A 20689-nucleotide genomic window follows, 5' to 3' on the forward strand; every position below is an offset into this window, starting at 1 on the left:
TTCCCATGTGAACATCCAATACAAAACCGTACCTACATACACCCCCATTCTGGGGGTGTATGTAGGTAGTAGTATAGTGAGCGGGGTGTTGCAGCGGACACCCCCGCAGCCCCCGGCTTTTTTTTTTTCAATTTGCTGACCCACCGAAACACATACCACAAAAACCTTGAACTTTTGGTAGTTCAAACTTTTGGTGGTATGTATTTTATGTCTTTTTGTAAGGTCAGTAAATTCTATTCAGACATTTTGTCCTAACCCCAGTCACATGGGAGGCAGGTTCCCAAGGCCAGGGGCAGCACCCCCGGCTGTCCTGGACCTCTGGCTGGGCTGTGTTGCAGCTTTTCCCTCCAGGGAGGGATGGGGACGCTGCCAGGGCAACCTGGGGCAGCTTCTGGACTTGTGGATGGTCGACCCACATTGAAGACAGATGCCCAAGGCTGGGAGCAGCACCCCCTGCTGTCGTAGAGCTCTGGCTGGGCTGCGTTACAATGTTTCCCTCCGGGGAGAGGTGAGGCCCCTGCCGGGGCACTCTGGGACCGGTGCTGGACTTGTGGATGGTCGACCCACATGGGAGACAGGCGCCCAAGGCCAGGGGCAGCACCCCCGGCCGTCCTGGACCTCTGTCTGGGCTGCGTTACAGCTTTTCCCTCCACTTAGGTATGGGGATCCTGCCGGGGACCCTGGGACCGCCTCTGGAATTGGGGATGGGAGACAGGCGCCCAAGGCCAGGGACATTAACTCCAGCCGTCCTCGAGCTCTGGCTGGACTGAGTTACAGCTTTTCCCTCCAGAAGTGATGGGGACCCTGCTGAGGCTTCCTTGGTCCACAGCTGGACTTGTGGACGGTCAACCCATATCGGAGGGAGACAAGCGCCCAAGACTGGGAGCGGCACCCCCGACCGTCCTTGAGCCGTGCCGCGTTACAGCTTTTCCCTACGGGGACGGATGGTGACTCTGCCGGGGCACCCAGCGACTGCGCCTGCAAGCCATTTGTTCCTAGCTCTTAGAAGAAAAAAATCCACAGGGATTTTATTGGCATTTTCTGAAAAAACACAAAATGTGATCACTTTTTTGTTACTTTCTCACACACCCCTACAGCAAACGACTAATCGTTGGTGGCGTTATGACTGGCTACCTGTGAGAATAAAAGGGTGCAAATTTGGCCAGGATATCACTTGTAACAAAAAAGCTACCAGGGATTGAATGCGACATGTCCAAAAAAGGGTCCAGCAGTGGGAGTGAAAACCCTCAGCAGTTAAGGGGTTAATGAATCTAAGTATAGTGTGGTACCACGTAGAGTATATATATTGTTGCCATTATTAGGATAGTGTTGCCTGAGTACAACGTGTGTTATTTATTGACGTGTATATTTACTTGAACCTTAATTCTCTAAAATTTGATGGTAGTAAAAGACTGTGTTATCACATAAGTGTGTGGACATTCTTTTGTGGGGACTTGGGGATTCACCGTACTTAAGAACCAGCCTGCATCACCTCCTGAGATCTCAGCATGGCTGCTCGTCCAACGTTACCCATTTAGATCCTTGGTTGGGGTGCTCTGTGCTTCTACCCCAACTGTATAGTGGACAGAAGTACAGACACCCCACTCCAGTCTTTACCGACACCAAATTAGAGCACATGTTTTTCACTTTAAACTATATTAAGCATATCTAATGATGAGATCTGACTTATTTAATGAAACTAATTTGTCTTTAATAAATAGGACCCTTTACACATGACTTGTAAATGAAAAGTGTGTCGTTCAAATTATATTTGGCCAGTAGGTACGTTAGTTGACACCTCAGTTTAAGTAAAATAATATATTCTTTTACAATTTACAAGTCTTGCAACCAAAAAAACATATTCAACAAAATCTTTAATGCCACATATGGCCTCCAGAACAGACACACTCTTGGAAAATGTTCAAAGGTTTATATTAGAATTTCTGCAAAGGGGCTCACTAAGGGCTGTCCCTCTCTCTCGTCTCCCATGGGATTTTCTCTCCTCAGTCCAGGTGTCCCTGGATTCCAATTTGGCCCTAGAGATTGGTAACCCCCACTACCTAAGATCTTAACTACTGATTGCGATGGCTTAAAGGCAAGCATCTTCTCTATCTTTTAGGTGGATCTTGTGCAGAAGTCCTACAGCTCTACCAATGATTTTTACAACTGGGTTAGGTGCTCAGGCACCACTTACCCCTCACACCCTTGCACTCCTCTCCCAAGCTTCTCCTTATATCCTTTCCGTTACTCCTCTTCTCCCTGCTAATACTTCGATCTCCCTCACACTCCCTCGTCTGCCCCTTCGATATTCCCCTTTCTGTTTCTACTGACTACCTCCACACTCAGATCTTATCCTCTATTACTCCCACTATACTCTCCTCCACTTTATTCTCCTTCCTCTGCTACACTCCCATCCCTCTACTAGATTCTCCCACCTCGACTACATTCTCCCTACCAATACTCACTATTCTGTCCACTCTACTTCTACTATGCTCGTCTATACTCACCTGCCACTCCACCCACAGTTTCTCCCACAGTCACCTTCCTTTCACCCTGTCTCCCTTCTCAACCACTCCCAGCACTCTACCCTTAATCGGTTCCATGTGTTAAAATCGCTGCAAAAATGGCTGTTTACTCAAAAAATCGTGGTAAAAAAGGCTGTGGTTTTGCCGCCGCAATCCATGTAAAGGATTGCCCCCGCAATCCCCAGACCCATTATACCATTTAAGGGGAGCAGGGCACATCCCCTCAAACTCTGCTCCCCTTAAATGGTATAACCGTGTACACCTTTACCGAGTCAAACCACGGCATTTGTGCCACAATTTTTTGCACAGGTGACATTTTTGCCGCAATTTTATTACTGTATTACCCCTTAATCACACTCACCGTACACATACTCACACCCAAGTACAACTGTCTCTTACCAACTAATACCTCACCCTGGTTGACTTAACAGTTTTCCTCCAAGCTCCACTGCATTGTCCTTCCTCGACATGCCCTTTTGCTCCTCCTTCTCACCTGAGTAACCCACACTGTACTGGTCGCAGAGCTCTTTTTTTATCCTCCCCCCTATCCTTGCCATTGGCTTTCCCTTTTAGCTTGTTCTCTGGGCCACTCTTTCTTTCCCCCCAGGTGCTGGGTTACAGTCATTAAAGCACACATAGCATGTCTTTAGCCCCGCCGCTTTTCATCCGCAGGTGTTTGGAAATGGCGGCCCACTGAAATCAAGGTCATTTCTGGAGTTTGTGTCCCACTTATTTGGAACATCCAAAACTCTGCTTGCTCTCTCCAGTGCGCTCCCAGTTCAGGTCTCCACCACAATGCATAATGGTATGTGCAGTACTGTGGAAAAAGAGAAAGACGACTTGTGAGCATGGAGCGCAACCAGTGTGGAGCAAGAGTCAGTGTTACACAACATATTAATGGGGGCACAGATAGAAGGGACCGAGACTGGAGCCCTCCCACTTCCCACCTCTGGGGTAGGTCTGGCTCTGGGAAGCCCTATGGTTGGTCTCCTGACCGAGATTGAGAGAGGTCCCCATCACCGTTTGACAGGATGAAGTACTTGACCCTGGTCAGTGTAGGATGTTTAGTTTACAATAGGATGTTAAAAGCATTATGCCCACTATCATTGACATTTTTTTCCCCTAAAGACTGCCTTCCCAAGCGTGACCTGTCGCGATTATCATTCGGTGAAAGTGGGCAGAATGTGGACAGGCCACTGTGCAGCAGCAGCATGTTGAGGTGGTAAGGAGTAGCCCGGGTTAGGTTGCGAGAGGGATGGGGGCGGAGGTAGTGGGAGGATGGGGCTCAGCTCCAGGAGTGTATGGACCCATCGGAAAACCAGGAGTTACGGGGGGTGAGGGAAGGCGTGTGGCTAGAACCAGTGGCCTGCTGGGTTGGCCCCCACATGTGAGAAGGCGCAGGGGACGAGTGGGCACATTTGTGTTGTCCTTGCAGTTTGTGTGCTGTCAGCAATCGGTGTGTTGGCATAAAGTTGCATGCAGGGAACACACATGGAATTGTTTAAAGTACTGCACTGAATTCATTGTGAATGTATTTGAAACTTCATGCATTATTTGTAATGCCAAATCTACCTTTAAGTAATAATTCATTGTTATGTGAAACCGCTTTTTTGGGCTGCCATTGGGGCCAGCAGACAAGGCTGACCTACACACAGTGTGTATGTTTTGGGACCAAAATAACAATGGGATAGATGGATGTAACTAAAAAGTCTCTAAAGATTCTTCAGCTGTCTTCTCCTGGGGTCACTTCCCAATTCTGTCTCTTTCTCGGCATTCGGGTTACAGCTGTGTAGTGGTCTCTCCTTTAATCTTCCTAGTGCAGGTTTGAAGGGAATCCTGAACTCTAGTTGCGGAAAGTCAAAACCCTTCTTTTTGTGCTGATTGAAGAGAGCGTTTGTTGCAGTATATTGTGGTGGGTGGTGGGGGGCTGGCTCAGGCTCGGCTGTCACCTGGGGATACTGGCCTCCCTACCGGGGTTCCCAAGTTGCTCCTACCCTCTCTAATGCCTGCTTCAGGTCAGCAAGACCCTCTTGTACCGCCTTATGCGGTCTCGGTACTTGGCTTTCCCAAAAGCCTCCTTCCACTCTACAACTGCCTCTTTCTGATATCTTTTAATGGACTCCTCTTTGTCCCTCATGTGCCTCCCACCCCTGACTGCCTCCTTATTTATTTCTCTAATCACTTCTCCCTCTTCAGTTCTCCCTTTTTCCTTGAACACTGTCTTGGCCCACCCTCTCTTCCTTGTCAGCCTCTGTCCCCTTTGCTCCCCTGAGCCTAACCCTCCTCCTGCCTATACTGGATCACTTTAATGATTTCAGTCTTTACCGACAACTCTCCACCACACACAACCTCCTCAACATCTTCTCCAACCTCCTCCAGAGTACTCTCTTCCTCCATTCCCTATGTCTCTCTTTCTATAACTTCCTTCTGACTCTCCTCCACTACCTTCAACTCTCTACCTAGCACCTCCTCCATATTCCTCTGTATCTCTCCTCCAACCAACTCCTCTAACAAAACTCCTACTCCTTCCACCAAGTCCTCAATATCCTCCGGCTTTGCCTCATTCCCCTTCTTAAATTTGCCAGCTTAATCCAACAACCTGCAGATTTCCTGAACTATGTCAACTCCCTCCTTATATTCTCTCACTTCCTGAAATTGTTCTACCTTCTCCTTAAATTCTTCGCCGTCCTCCAACAACAACAAGCCTCAGTCTCCTCTTTTATATATCTCCAACCAACTTCCCGACACAGCGCCCCCCTCCTTAAATTCTGTTGACGCCTCTCCCAGCTTTTCCTATATAATCTCCACCCCCTTAGTCTCCTCCCTTTCCACCAGGGCCATCTTCCCATCTGTGCTTCTCCTGTCTCCTTCTACGGGCACCTTCCAGCTCAGTCTTTACTTTTTTCTCATGCTCCCTCCAAACCCATTCATGCTCCTGCTCTAGCCGCTGCCCTTCCTCCTAGCTCCCACACAGACTAACTGAGAGTCTGGGTTTATGGAAGTCTTTGGCTCCTCCTTCCATCCTCTTTTATGAGTAAGAGGATTTGGGTATGCTGACTTGATATAGGAGGCTTGGGTGGTAGTGTTCATTGGCCTGGGTGAGTCTTCAGTGACTGCTGGATTACAGTCTTAGGAACTATGTATGCCATATTGGAGTCCCTAGCTACTTCTTCCTCATTAGGTGGATGGTTTGGATGTTGGATGGTAGGTCTGTACCCTGATGATGGTTTCCAGTTCTGCATGGGGCCTGGCTGGCTGACTGCCTCACAGATTCTAGGCTCATGTTCCTTTCTTTGATTATTTAAGGGTGATTTCTGCCCCTGCACAAGGGGAGTTGACCATGCCATATCTGCAGGCTTCAAGACATGCCCTGCCCCTCGATTCCCTTAAAGGTACTGCCTTCTTGTTACCCTGGTTCTACTTGGGGACAGGAGAGAGCTGGAATTATCCCCACGGTTGATAAGGGAAGACCCTATCTCTAAAATAGTAATTGAAAGGCCACTGGCAAGCCCAAGTGCCCTGTGACTGTCTCCTGCCATTATCACCTTGTCACATTTGTTTATTATGCTGCATCTGGGACTGGAATGAGGCACTAATCACTAGGTGGGCAGATGTACCGGTTTGTAACAAAATGCCACCCACATGTATGTGAAAGGTGTGGTACCGATGGCTTCAGTGTCCATACTAGCCGGCATGGTCCCACCACAGAGGTGTTTTTTTGCCACTAACCCCTGTTGCCTGTATGCCTGGGGTGCTGATGGGCTATGAGGATGCAATTCTATGGGGGAAAAATAATTTGCTGAGCAAAAGGTGCTCTCAGTGCAAACAAGCTTTTCCCAAATGACAAAAATAAAGAGGGTTCTTTCATAACTGAAGGAGGTTTATTTCCTTGGCGGCACCATACTTATTGGTGGAGGTGGTGAAGTAGAGACCCAGTTTGGAGTACAACGGGGGACAAAAGATACCCATCTGGCAAATTCTGGTTAAAATAAAGCAGGGTCGAATGGGACAGCAGGATAGAGCATCTAATAGCTTGCTTGGAACATTGGCTTAAATCTGCAATTGATCATTTATATTTATTATTTTGTAGGTTTACTGTGATTACCATGGTCATTCTCGCAAGAAGAATGTGTTTATGTATGGGTGCAGCATCAAAGAGACTGTGTGGCAGACCAATGTTAGTGCTTCTTCGAGTGAGCTAGTAGAAGACCTGGGGTATAGGGTAAGTACAAAAAAGCCTGGATTATTTTGTCATGAAAAGGGGACGTTGGATCCATGTTGCTTGCTTACTTGTGTATATTGACTCTTTACTAGTAATATTTAGCAGTTGTTGATGTCCATCTCCACAATTCATTTGTTTTCATAATAACATGTGTTTTGGTTCCATCAATTCCACGGCTTCGGAAGTCCTATTGTTGTAGCTTCCTGAGACCTCATTCCTATTTCTGTGTGCCTAGCATACTGTTGTGAGTCTCCTCCTTTTCTCCTCTGAGAAAAAACGATAGCTGTGTCATGCCCAAAACCCCAAGTGCTTCAGACTTCAAGTCTTGTAAGTACTGCGTTTCTAAGATGTCGACCACAAATGCCAACCGACTGTGCCTTTTGATGCCTCAAGCCTGCTACAACACCAAAGACTGCTGCTCCTGTCAGACCATGAAGCCGAAGGCTCTCTAAGAACGGCCAGCAACGCTTGAATCAGTCACTCTCTTTCCAAATCCCAGAGTAGCACTCCTTCCAAAGCCCTTCATTTGAGGGCAAATTCTTTGATCTTCATTCCTCAAAGAAAGAAACCAAAAAGAGGTAAACAAAAGAAAAAAACACTGTAAAAGGTCCCTTTTGGAGCGAGTCTCAACAGTCATCTTCCTCTTCATCCTTGAAGAAATATTGCAGCTTTTTGAGCGATGCTAGACAAAAAGATGCCTCACATAAACTAAGGCAAGTCCAATTCACTACAAGTTCTTCCACCTCAGAACAGTGTTAATAGTTTAAAAGAGAAATGCTTCAGCCTTTTGCAAAGGCTTCTGCTCCAGTTGTTTTGATCTTGGCATCATTGACAGTACCCAGGGTCCATTGTGCCTTCAATGGTAGGCAGGGGCACTGCCAAGGACAGTGGTTACACGTCCTCAAACTTGGGCCCTGCAAAGACCAAAAAGAATCCTTGTTGAGCCAGTGCCTATGCTCTTCATCTGCGCTTGACATCAAATGTTAATGCATCAGATATTTGGTCACTGATAGATGCCTAGCTACACCAATGACCGAATAAGGTTTGTTCCAGTCACTAGGGCCTTTTTTTGGCAGATCATGGTGCTGATTGAGAATGAAGAGGGAACCCCAATACCCTCAGGGTTTGAACCATTTTCCGGCATGAATGTTGATCACCCAGAGAAGTACCTGCATTCGTATGTTGATTTTTCCAACCTCACCCCGGACCTTTGAGATAAGAGGGGCCTTGACATGTGTCAGTAGTTCTGTTTTATACCTGTCACGCCCTATGCACGCCCCAGTGTGGCTTTTTGGAAAACCATGAGCAAAGTGGTAGAGTTGCATGGACTTGCTGCTCCATCTAAGTCAATCTTTCAATATGAGTTAACGGATACCTAGGATGAGGACTCTCTGAAAATCTAATTATATCCTCGCAGTGGATAAGGATTTGGTGTGGAAATACAGATGAGCTCTATCTGACCAAGTATTTCTTCTAAGCACCTGATCCAAGAGTCTTCTGGTGCAAGCCTGCCTTCAGTATAGGCTTAAAGGTCCTGCATCTTCCACTCCCTTCCCCCAGATAGGGTGCCCCAGATAAGGAGAGCAAACACTGAAACATAATGAGCTGCGAGATCTTTGCATTGGAAAGCCTTGCTCTTTGGTCAGCAAATGGAACATTTGCCCTTGCTAAATAATCTCACATTTTGTGGTTGGCAATCTCTGAGGCGTTGAGCAATTTAGTAGATGGTGAAGGTGCTAAGGAAGCAGCCCGCCACACTTTGTAGTATGATATGGAAACAGCAATTTGTAGCACTAGGTCCATGGCAAAGGGTAAGTGGTTAAATGACATTCATGGCTCTGGATATCTAGGTTCGCCCAAGATGTCCAAGCAAAATTGCTGTATGTGGGTTAATGCATACACCCTCTTTGGTGCCAAAGTGGACATGTCTCGCCAGAACATACAGGCTTCTGATGTTGTGGCAAAATCCTTAAGACTGGCAATGCAACAGACTTCGACTGCTCCCTCCTGCTCTTTCAACTTTTACAAAGGGTGATATTGGGGCCAAGTGGTCTCCATTATAAAAAAAAAGCATGTTGCAAGACTTTATGAACCTAGTTCGTATTCTGCCATGAAAGACATTTCATAGCTTGCACATGCTCCTCAATGCAAAAATTGCATCATAATATAGTTAATTCAAAGACTAATGATTTAACACAAAATATGTGCCCATTGAACAGAAAGATTAGTAGTTTTACAACAAAACATCTGAAAAGGACAATTTAACAATCCTACTAATCTCTCTTGAATTCAATATTTCAATGCATTGCTTTTCTCCTGCAGATTCCTCATCAGATGGATTTCCTTCCAGCGTCCTCTGCTTAGGAAAACCTTTTGACAGAGGGCGTAGTGCACCTTGACTCGGCCGCCGATCCATCTTGACTTGATGCGATGGTCGTTGACTCATGACGTGACGTTGGTCATCGTACATATACCACGTCACTACGCCCCCTGTACCTCAGTTCCTTTTTCCCACACGCTCAACACGCTGCTCACTGGAACAACTTTGGTTAGAGAACCTTTTTTGTCACATTTTTCGTCAAATTTGATGTGATTTCACCGGAATGTCTGCTCCCAATATGTCCGCTTTCAAACGGTGCAAGGACTGTAATGCCAAGATGTCTATTACGGACCCACACAGTGTCTGCATGTTGTGCCGCGGGTCGGTCACGTCACTGAGGATTGCGGTTCTTGCATGAAGATGAACCAGAAATAACTCGGGGAGAGGGCTGTCGGCCCCCATCTAAGTCTCCAGCTCACTCGGCCACTCGGTCGTAAGAGCCTGATACGGAAGTCCCACCCCCGAAAAGGAGGACAGGCACCGGAAGAAAACAAAAAAAAGATCACATTCCTGCAGCCATTCTCCACAAGCGGGATGCCTTTAAAGAGCAGCTACATCAGATGTTTAAGGCAGCTGCGGCTCATTCCTCGGCGCAAAAGGCTTCTGCAACTTCAGTGGCGACCAGTGATTCCGGCCAAGAATTCTGTGTCGGTACCATTGCCCTCGGGCTCGGCACTACCTGATGCCAAAACAGTCAAGTAATCGAAGCCGTTATCGGCGCCATTAGGCCGGTGCATGATCATTCGTATGTCCTGCAGTCCTGATTGGCATTTTACAACACAATGGTGATGATTTTCGATGATGGCAATGACCAAGTGCTTTTTGGTCTCAAACCAGCAGGTGGAGGGTCTGGGGACACTGTTTTTTTTTCCTCTGACCAGGCAGATTTACTCACCTTGGCAGACGGGTTGCAGGATGCAAGTGACTTGGACACTTCTCCCGACTTAGTAATTTAACAAGCCCATCCCTAGGGACATGCAAATGACCAGTACCACATCACAGTGGACATAGCACTCCAGCCAAACCCCTTTCAGACTCTGCACCCACCAACATCGTTGATGAAGGGCCCCTGACAGAGAGGGCCTTGCCCTTCAACATAGCCATTGCTGACCCTGTTGTTGCCTTGTGGCAAAAGCCTTGTTCAACCCCTCCTGTGAATTCTGTATTCACAAAGAAATATAATCTGGCAAGGGGAGATACATCTTTTGTCTCCACCCATCCGACTCCAAAAGGGTCTGGTTGTCCAAGCTGCCACAGTCAATACTAGATCTGCCACATCCACAACCAATCTTCCTACTGTTAGTCTGATACCTTGGCGAAAAAAGTTTTTGCATCACGCGGTATGGCCTTAAAGGCTGTAAATGTTTCCTGCACATTTGAAAAGTACACTTTGGTCTTTGGAAGACAATAGAGGTAGCATCAGAACATAATTGCGAAGGAGAAATGCAGGATGGGTTCTTGCGGATTGTGGATGACGGAAAACAAGTGGCACCCCAGTCTTTGTAAACGGGCCTGAACATTGCCGACTGTGTCAGAATAGCAAAGGGATCAGCTACAGTTCTGAGGAGGCAGGTGTACCTGCACAATTCAGGTTTTTCGCCAAATGTCCAGGCAAAGCTATAGGATATAGCCTTTGATGGCGAGATCCTGTTCAGCCCTAGGGCTGATGACTCCCTGGGAAAATATAAGGACTCAAAGCTAGCTGGCAAGTCACTGGGCCTAGCTGTGCAACAGCCGGCTTAACCTTCCCTCATCTTTGTGTCCAGAAGGTGGGGGTACAGAAGGTACATCTCCTTTGGACGTAAGGCACAGCTCCCGCAACTCAGGCAGGGGTGGAGGAGTTTCCCATTTCCCGTGTTCCTGTGCAAGGGCAGAGGGGTCTCTAGGGGCCAGGACACTGTGGCAGCTCTGCTTTCAAAGCTGCTTTGAGTTCAATCCCCATGTTCTCTGGTTGGAGGAAGGATTGGTGAGCACTGGCGCAAGTGGTGGGAGATTACCTCCGACCCTTGGGCCTTGCAGCACATCCAATAAGGGTATTGTCTGCCCTTTGTAAGGAGACCTCCAGACAGACCACCCCCTCCGCCTCAACAACCAGACCAAGAGCTCCCGGAAGAACTGAGAGCCCAGCTTTTGAAGGATGCCATTGATGAGTTAACTCCATAGCAGAGAGCATCGGGTTGGTATTCCTGGTATTTCCTGGTACCTGAGAAAGGTGGCGGACTCTGTTCTATTTTGGACCTCAGAGCTTTAAACAAGTTCCTGAGGAAAGACACGTTCAAAATGGTGACGTTGAAAGAGATTCTCCACACTCCTCAGTTTCAGGACTGGCTGGTGTCGTTAGATCTTCAAGATGCTTACTTCCACGTGCCTATCCATCAGAAACGCAGTCAATTCTTGAGATTCCTCATAGGAGACACGCACCCAGGGTCTTTACTAAGCTAATGGCAGTACTCGCGGATCACCTCAGGAGATCCGCCGTTCATGTGTTTCCATACCTGGACGATTGGATGATCCGAGGGTATTCAGCGAAACGAGTTTCATCTCTTCTCAAAGTCACTTTCTTGCTACTGCACAAGCTGGGCTTCTCCCTGAACCTTCAGAAGTCCCACACGACACCAACTCAAAAGCTCCAGTTCATAGGAGCAGTCCTAGATACTGAGGAAGGGAAGGCATATAAAAATATACAAGAGAACTCCTGGCAGGAGAGTACGCCAGGCAGTTGAGAGTGATAGTGTTTTTGAGCCAAGAAGACACTCGTGTTAAAGACTAATAAGGATAAACAACTTTTGAACTAACAAAAGCATTGTGGGCCGAGAAAAGGCACAAGGAACTGTTCGATACATTGACATTGTTCAAGCATTAAAGAACCCAGTTAAAGGGAGACACCCTCTGTAATCAAGGCTTTCCCACCTTGAAGAACATTTACTTTTGGAGCTATTCTGTTTTTGTTCATGATCAAATTTTTGCTAACATCAGACTGAATACATTTCCCTTATCACTTTTTTTGTTAATAGTGTGAGGGTCAGGAAAGAATATTTGGACACAAAGAAGTTTTTTGATTTCTGACATCCTGACACAGACTGTTACTTAGTTTTGGGTTTTTAGGTAGCGAATTCCTCTTAGAGCAGGGACAGAGGTATATTTTCCCAACCTTTAGCCAAAAACATGACAACTTTGTGTCTGGCTTTCCTTTCTGACCCCTCGCACGTGTCTGCTACAGGGCCAATGGTGCCAGTACTTCGGCACCTTAAAGGACATTCTAAAGGTGTCCAAGTTGGTGACAACGATCTCTCTTGGTGGGCCAACAGTGAGAACATGACGGTGGGGGAACCTTTCTGGCCCCAGGTCAGGGTGGCCCACGGATGTGTCTCTGAAGGGTTTGTGCGCTCACTGCGAGGATTTGCAGGTGAGCAGCCTTTGGTCCACAATGGAAGCCCAGTGGCACATCAACAGGCTGGAGCTGTGAGCGATCAGGTTGGCCTTGAAAGCTTTAGCACCCTATCTCAAAGGGAAGCATGTTGTGATCATGACGGACAGTACAGTGGCCATGCAGTACCTGAACAAGCAGGGAGGTGTGCGCTCCCTCCCCCTTTTGCAGAGAGGCGATTCAGTTCTTGTACTGGCTTTTGTTGAATCAGATCTCGGTCTTGCCTGTACATCTGGCGGGGATGGAGAATGGATTGGCGGACGTTCTGGCAGGCAGAGTACAGTCTGACACTAACAGGAAGTGTGCCAAGAAGGCCTAGAGGAGATCTTCACTTAGTAGGGTTCCCCGATGGTGGATCTGTTTGCCACAGAGTCCAACAGGAAGTGCAAGCAGTTTTGCTTGTGGGAATTCCCAGGATGAGGCGCAGTGGGGGATGCGTTCCTAGTGGAGTGGGACTTCAATCTCCACTATTCCCATCATTCCCCGTGTTCTCAGGAAGTTGAGGAGGTTCCAAGCAACCCTGATCTTGATTGACCCAGATTAGGCTAGGAGAACGGGTTACTCAGAGCTTCTGGACTTGACCATCTGCCCACCTCTCTGGCTGCCTCATCAACCGACCTCCAATCTCAGTCAGAGGGTCCAGTACTCCACCCGAACCCGGAAACCCTCAACCTGCATGCACGGCTCTTGAAAGGATGAGGTATGATGACTGGGAACTCTCAGAGGAGGCTGCACTCAGACCTTCAACAAGATCGCTGTATGCGTGCAGGTGGAGAAGATTTGAGGCGTGGTGCAGGGAACACGAGGTTGAACCTATCTCTTGCCCCACCACTGCAGTGATGGAGTTCTTCTGTCACTGGCCTGGCCAGGCATTTGATCCCGGTTATGGCCCTGTTCCCTTAGTGGTTCCAGCCTAGGACCTTAATTTGGCTCTAACCTTTCTTATGGCTGCTCCGTTTGAGCCTTTACATTCATGCCCCATCTGTTTACTGATGTTGAAGAATGCTTTTTTGTGGGGATCACACCAGCCAGGTGGGTTAATGAGTTACAGGCCCTGTTGTGCAAACCACCATGCCTTTACTTTTTCAGGGTAAAAGTATCCCTTAGGTTACGACCGGGGTTTTTGCCCAAGGTCGTCTCGGAGTTTCATTTATCCCAGAGCATAGATCTTCCTTTATTCTACATTCCTCCTCACCACTCCAAGGAGGAGGAGAGGTTCCATAGGTTGAATCCCAAGAGGGCCCTTAGTTTTTATGTTGCGAGAACGTCAAACTTTAGGAATGCGGACCAGCGATTCATGACCTTCTCACTGTCCAGAAAGGGCATGTTGGTGTCCAAACACACCATATACAGATGGATAACCCTCTGCATTTCAGAATGTTACCGAACCGCAGGGAAAGATCTACTACTGGGCATCAGAGCCATCTCACTAGGGGCGTGGACGGTTCTTCTGCACTGAAGAGCGGTGTGCTGGTAAGGGCCATCGGCTGAGCGGTGACATGATCGTTGCTGCATACTTTTGCCAAACACTATTACCTGGATGTGGCCTGTGGAGCTGACGCTCGCTTAGGGAGGGTGGTTTTACAATGTTTCCTGGTTTAGGGACTTTCATCCCGCCTCCGTAATAAGAACTGCTTGTGGAGTCTATCTTATGAGGAATCTGCGAGAGGAAAGTAATCTGTTGAAGGAGAAATGACATTCCAGTAATGTTCTTTCTATAGATTCTTCTCCCGCAGATTCCTCATCACCCTACCGTCCATCCCAGCTACGAAATTGCTGACAGTTCTGAAAATGATTTCTTAATGAGAGGAGGAGTCTATCTACCTTTATCGAGGGGCTCCTATGTATTTCATGTGTGTGATCCTCTACGAATTCTTACGGTTCTGTTCCTCATTAAAAAAAAAAACCCTGTTAGGTTTTTGGTTTTATTTTTCTGCGAGTAGTGGCTGTTTCAGACAAATCTCGTAATTTTTCCTCTGCAGCAGCGGCGGAGCTCGCAGGGATAAAGGATGGGGAACAGAGGTATGGGGGCGTAGTGATGTGGTATATGTACTACGAATTACTTCACGTCCAGAGTCGATGACTGCTGCATTGAGTTAAGATGGATCGACGGCCGAGTCGAGGTGCACTATGCCCCCTGTCGAAAGGTTTTCTGAGCAGCTGACGCTGCAAAGATATCGATCTAATGAGAAATCTGCGGGAGAAGAATCCATAGAAAGAACATTACCTTCTTTAATACAGTCTGTATCTTCTGCATCATGCATTAGATGTTAAGATCACCACAGTACTCTTACGTTCTGTCCTGTAAGGGATTTCAATCAGGCACACACCCAGGTCTCGCATAGCATGTAATGCGCAATGAAACCCTTATTTATTTGTGTCTATAAGTTCATTATCCTGAATGATATACCACTCATCAAACACCCTTCTCAAAATACCCCCCAGGTCACATTGAACCAGGAATCAGGCTAGTTTGTAAAGGTAAATATTTATTTATTGAATATTCAAATCACTCATACATTTAATATATATATATATATATATATATATATGGAACAGCAATCACCTAACGGTGACAATACGATTCAGAAAATAAGCAAAGCAATTGAATTCACTTATAATGATGCAGAATAGAAAACACAGGAAAAAGAACAATTTTGATTTGTGAACAGATAGAGTTTAGGTTAATATTCCCTCTGCAAAGTTTTGTTTAGATACAAATAAGCAGTCCTACCAAATGTGAGTAATCAGCAGGTATTCAGGAATGAAGACAATGTCTAGAGGTTAACAGCAATCTTCCCTCCCCTAACAAGAGAGAAAACTGTTTTGGGAAAATGACACTTTTAAACTGACAGGTGGAAATTGCTTAGTAAAATAATGAAAAAAGGTGCAAAAACGCTTAAATGGATAGAAATTCTGAGGAAAGCAACACTAAACAGGCTCAAACACACATGAGCTATCATATAAACAACAGGACACACTTTAGATGATCAGGATAGGATGGAAGAAGCACTTTGAAATGGGGAAAAAGACATGTGTAAACTTTTGAAAACTGCAAATTCGCTGCAAACTTTTACTATGCAATATTGGAGAAAAACAGGTCAAATACACTGTTCCGCGATGCGATCAGTTGTGGATGTAGCTAAGGGTCTTAGGTATCAGTGAGAATTGAAATTTCGTTTCTATCTTTAAAATTGAAGAAGTTATAGAGGTTTCAGTGAGAGGCGTTTTTGCAAAATAGGCGCAAAAATGGAACAGTAATTTGGTTTTAAAAATGATAGATAAGATTTATTACAGTATATTAATGACTATGAGAAAGAGGAGGCTACAAATGAACCTTCACAGCTACATGGCCAGCACAACCATTCACGTGGTGTATACTCGATTTCGTTCTGGGATTTACTTTAGTTACTCAGAATCACTAAGGAGTTATGGTTTTGTAACACAGGTGAGAAAAATCAGCGCAAGAAGGATTCTAACAATACTAGGGTCCTGAATTTAAAGATGGGATGACTTGAGATTGGGATAATACAATGCAGATATACTATGGGTCACTGTTCTTCCTATTAACACTTAACAGTCCTTTGTAATTAAATTGGACCATCAGCTCTGGTCATTGGATCGGATCAGGTCTACCGGCAGCAGGGCAGGAATTGGATCAGCGGAGTGGTTCTGGTCAATTTTGGACTGCCCCTCAGACTGGATTTAGATGGGCCCTTATGGTCACTGGACACGGCATATTACAGGATGCAAGTTTCAGCGGCGAAGCCTTAATGGTAGCAAGCCAAGCTGAATCAGAATTATTCTTTTACGTTTTGGATGTTTGAAATTTGGTCTAGTTAGCAAGATTCAGCAATGCTAGAGTCTAGAGTCTGCAAAGTAATCTGGATCTTCAAAGAAGTCTGGAGGCAGCTACAAGATGAAGAGTTCTGGATCAAGGTACTGCATGGACATCTGGATCAAGGTGCTGCACGGAAATCTGGATGGGTTCTGAAAGCAGTGTGTCTATGTGGAGTGAAGTTCCTATATTTATACTATGAAATGCCATCACCTAAGTTTATGATGTGGGCAGAATTTCAAAACACACCCCCACGGCTGTGAGTGGCTGCAGGCACGTGCTTTGTTTTGGTTGGCAGTCAGAACAGAGCTGTCATCTTTACGATGGTATTTAGGAACTCCCACATTGATTTTTACTAAAACATAACTTTTGCACAAATGTACATTTCTAAGATTGTGTACCCTAATGAAATTGGACTCATACATTTCATATTTGATTGTCTATGTTCACATGCAATCCCCAACTTTGTGAAAGCTGTCTTTGTCATTTTACGGATTTTTATCAATTTTAACCATCATTAGAAATGATTAACCAGCATGGATTAATCATTTCTAATTCGGTACATCTCTGGGCGCTTATCAGTGGATCATGTACATACAATCTTAGGTTTGCAACATTAATTGTTCTGCTACAGTGATTATTTTTTTCATAACTTTGGTCCCTTAAGTGGTACAGATTTCATCAATGTCTTAAAAGCATTGGCGTAAAATTAGGTTAACATCTACCAACTTTCAGATTTATCCATCTTTAGGTTGCTCAGTTAAAGAGTTTCAACTTTAATCACAAATAAGGATTTAAAATGTCACAGCAGTTTTTTTTCTTTGTACCTCCCTTCAAGGCAACAGCTGTCCAGTCCTTTGATCAGGGAGGTGTGTCCCCTTCCTGGAGAGGAAAGTATCCTGCCCCTCCCAGCAGAGGTCAATGCTCAGCCTGTCCTTTGTTCTTGGCTCAGCCACAAGGCGATTGTCTAATGCGGTCTCATTGTGCTCCTTGTTGTCATTATGTGGGAACCATTAACAGCCATTAGCCTTCCTGTTTTCAAGGGAGTGTCAAGCTGAGATGTCAACTTTCCCAGGTTGGGCTATCAGATCAGAATTAAATAGTTGATTAGCTCCAGGCTGGGTTCCTTTAAATTAAAGTCTTTTCATTTCACACATATAAAATATAAGCACAGTTCATAAGGGATTTAGACATTTAATAAAATTAGCCCTTCACAAACATGCTTTAAATAGGCAAATTTTGCAATTTCTTCCAGAAAAAGAACACCTTTAAACTGTGTTTGACAGCTAATTTCCTTAAGCAGCTGTCAGGCAGGGAGGCCCGGCTTTCTCTGAGCCACCTGTAGAATCTGTGATTTCAGCAACATTTCATTTCAATAGCTCACTGGGAAAATGACTGAATTTAGCGCCGTAATAGCACTTTGAAGGTTGTCATTGATTAGGAAGCTGCATTTAAGGGCATTTTCAGATTTTAGCCCACTTTTGTGGCCTTGATTCAAGTGACAGGTGCTAGGTGACAGTTGACAGGTGACATTCAGTGATTCCTGCTTTTACACCAATTTTTCCATTGTGTGTGTGGCAAGGTGGTGCAGCCTCTTTGTGATTTCTGAACCATGCACAGTTTTATTTCATATTTGGCGTGCACAGGAGTTAGCGCCTCCATTTCTGGCAGATTCTTTCCCCCATTGGCAAAGGGATGTAGTGTGGAGCATTGGCATGGATAAAAATATTCCACACATCTACCCCCACCCCCAACTCCAGCATGATGTCCAGTTGTGGGGGAGTTGGGCACGTGGGATTATTTTTCCTTCGGTCCATTTGAAGAAATCCGGTTGCTTCTCCCTTCAGCGATTGATGCAACACACTCTCCTGGCTGGTTCTGGTTGGAAGTGTGGAGCGACATTCCAGGCTCTTTTGGGCTTTTTCCTCCTGGTCCCCGAGGAGGTCCTCCGTGGTTATTAGGTGGTTTTAGTTCCCGTACAAGAAAACAGAACATAGCACAGTTATGGAAATTTCCCCACTACTGTTCCTCGAGGGGTTTAGTGGGGCGGTTGCATGGATTGAATACAATTTACAATATTCCCCGCCTACATTCCAGAACGGTCTTAACACTCTTTCCTTGTACCTACTCAATGGACATTTAAAAATTCTTTTTAGATCTCCAGATTTTCCCCCTCTGGGTCTCCGGTAAACTCTTCTATTGTCCACAAAGTATGCCTGGTCGTGCAACTCTTTAGCTGGTTTATGTGCACCCACTTGTCTTCCCCTTCTGTCAGATTTCCCTTGGGGATGCAGATTCTGTAGGCGACTGGTGAAATTCTGTCCACAATTTCAAAAGGACCCCCGCCAACGTGGGAGGAATTTGCGCTCTTTGGCTTGGTTCCTTTGGAAATTGTACAAGTAGACCCGGTCTCATACTTGATATACCTTTTTAGTTGTCTTAAGGTTATAGTGGGTCTTCATACTGTCTGCAGATCTTTCTAGATTCCGCTGAGCATATGCAAAAGCAAGTTGAAGGTGTTTTCTCAGATTCTCAACATGCTCATGAGTTGTGGAGGCATTTATCAAGGTCTGCTCTTGGGTTCTGTAGGGCAGATGCTGGGGTAGCACCATCCTTCATCCAGTCATCAGCTTAAATTGAGACATTTTTGTTTCAGAAGAAGGGGTAGATCTGATGGCCATCAGGACAAGGGGTAATTGAATATCCCAACTTGGCCCAGAGTCTGCCACAAATGTTTCTACTATGCTCACAATAGTATTATTGTACCTCTCAACTCCACCACTAGAGGACAGCGGTATGCAATGTGTAGTTTCCTTATTAACCCAAGTATCTCCCACATCTTAGTCATCACTTCACTGGTGAAGTGACTACCTCAGTCTGACTCAATCCTTTGGGGTAGTCCAATACGCTAGAGGATGTGATTGATCATCAGGGCAGCTGCTGTTTCTGCCTTGCAATTTGGGGCCGGGAGACATTCCACCCATTTAGTAAACAAGCATGTTACGGTTAGCATGTACTTGTTCCCCCTAGAGGAACAAATCATGGGCCCGATGAAATCGACTTGCAAATCTAACCAAGGCAGTGTCATCCCCATCTTTTGGAGTGGAGCATGGTGTGTGAGTGATGTTGGCTGAAATTGTGCACACACAAGACACCCCTTCAAATATTGGTTGAGGTCCTGCCCCATGTGTGGCCAGTATGCAATCTCTTGTAAGATTTCTAATGTCGTATGAACCCCTGATGACCGGCTGTGGCCGAATCATGGGCGTGATTTAGCATCAGGCTTTGGAATGAGGTAGGGACCACACACTGGTCATCACCAGATAAGGATCTCCCCACCAACAAACCGTCTTGGATTCGGAACATTTTTGGACATTTCATCAACACTCTGAGGTCCTCTTTCCCAATGCAATCTGTATCCGTCAGGGGAAAGTTCTCAGAGTCCTCAATGTGTTGATAAAACTTACCAATTATTGGATCCCCTTTTTGAGCCATAATCAAATCAGCATCTGGGGTCTCCTTACTCCACTGTGCAGTTGAGAGTTCATTGTGAGCCTTTGTCTGGGACCTAGTGATAGCAGTGACCTGGATTTCCCCCAACAGGGACTCGATCTCACATAGATCCCTTTGGATGGCTCCGGTTTTGGCCAGCTGATCAGCTAGGTAATTTCCAGTTTTGTCTGGTCCCTCTACTTTAGAATGACCGTTGATCTTTTTCCAATAGATGGTCATCCCACTAGAGGTGACCAGATTATCAATATTCTGTATTAATTTTCCATGTTTTAGTGGTTTATTGTTAGCACATAGCATGCCTCTGGTTTTCCAATTAACCAGGTGCTCCACGAACCCGTTCCGGACATAATCTGAATCAGTGATTATGACCAGTTAGTGGAGTTGGTGTTGGACAGCAGTGAGGATGGCTTGATGCACAGCCATCAGCTCTGCCACTTGACTACTACGGGGACCGATTTTGTACCCAGCGGAGGGCTCTGGGGCTTCATTCACCCATGCATTCCCCACGCTGGCCACAAGTTCCTTTTCTCCGTTGTTGTCAACATGGTAGGAGAACCCATCCACATAGACAGTTGGCATTCCCTCACACTTGTCATCTTCATGGACCTTGTGTGGGGAATTAAGGTTTGCCTCCATGTTGTCCTTGATTTTATGACAACAGTGCGAGGGCACTCTTCTTGTTTTGGCCATATCTGACCTCCACAGGAAAGGCTTGCATTGACAGAATCCAGGAAGCAATTTGGGAATTACTCACATTTCCGGCCCAGATTCTGTCACTTTGAAG

General features: G+C 46.0%; 1 protein-coding gene across 4 annotated transcripts in view; it reads left to right on the top strand.

Annotated features, from left to right (window-relative positions):
* The window catches only part of AGTPBP1 (ATP/GTP binding carboxypeptidase 1), a 2604148-nt gene that overhangs the window by 2189574 nt on the left and 393885 nt on the right, over positions 1–20689 (top strand). For all 4 annotated transcript variants that reach the window (XM_069625853.1, XM_069625856.1, XM_069625854.1 and 1 more), the window contains one exon: positions 6616–6747. In XM_069625853.1, coding sequence (XP_069481954.1) covers positions 6616–6747 — 132 coding nt within the window. The remainder of the gene's footprint in view (positions 1–6615; positions 6748–20689) is intronic.

Source organism: Ambystoma mexicanum, chromosome 6p, assembly GCF_040938575.1.
Source record: "Ambystoma mexicanum isolate Mex_15411 chromosome 6p, UKY_AmexF1_1, whole genome shotgun sequence".
Classification (NCBI taxonomy): domain Eukaryota; kingdom Metazoa; phylum Chordata; class Amphibia; order Caudata; family Ambystomatidae; genus Ambystoma; species Ambystoma mexicanum.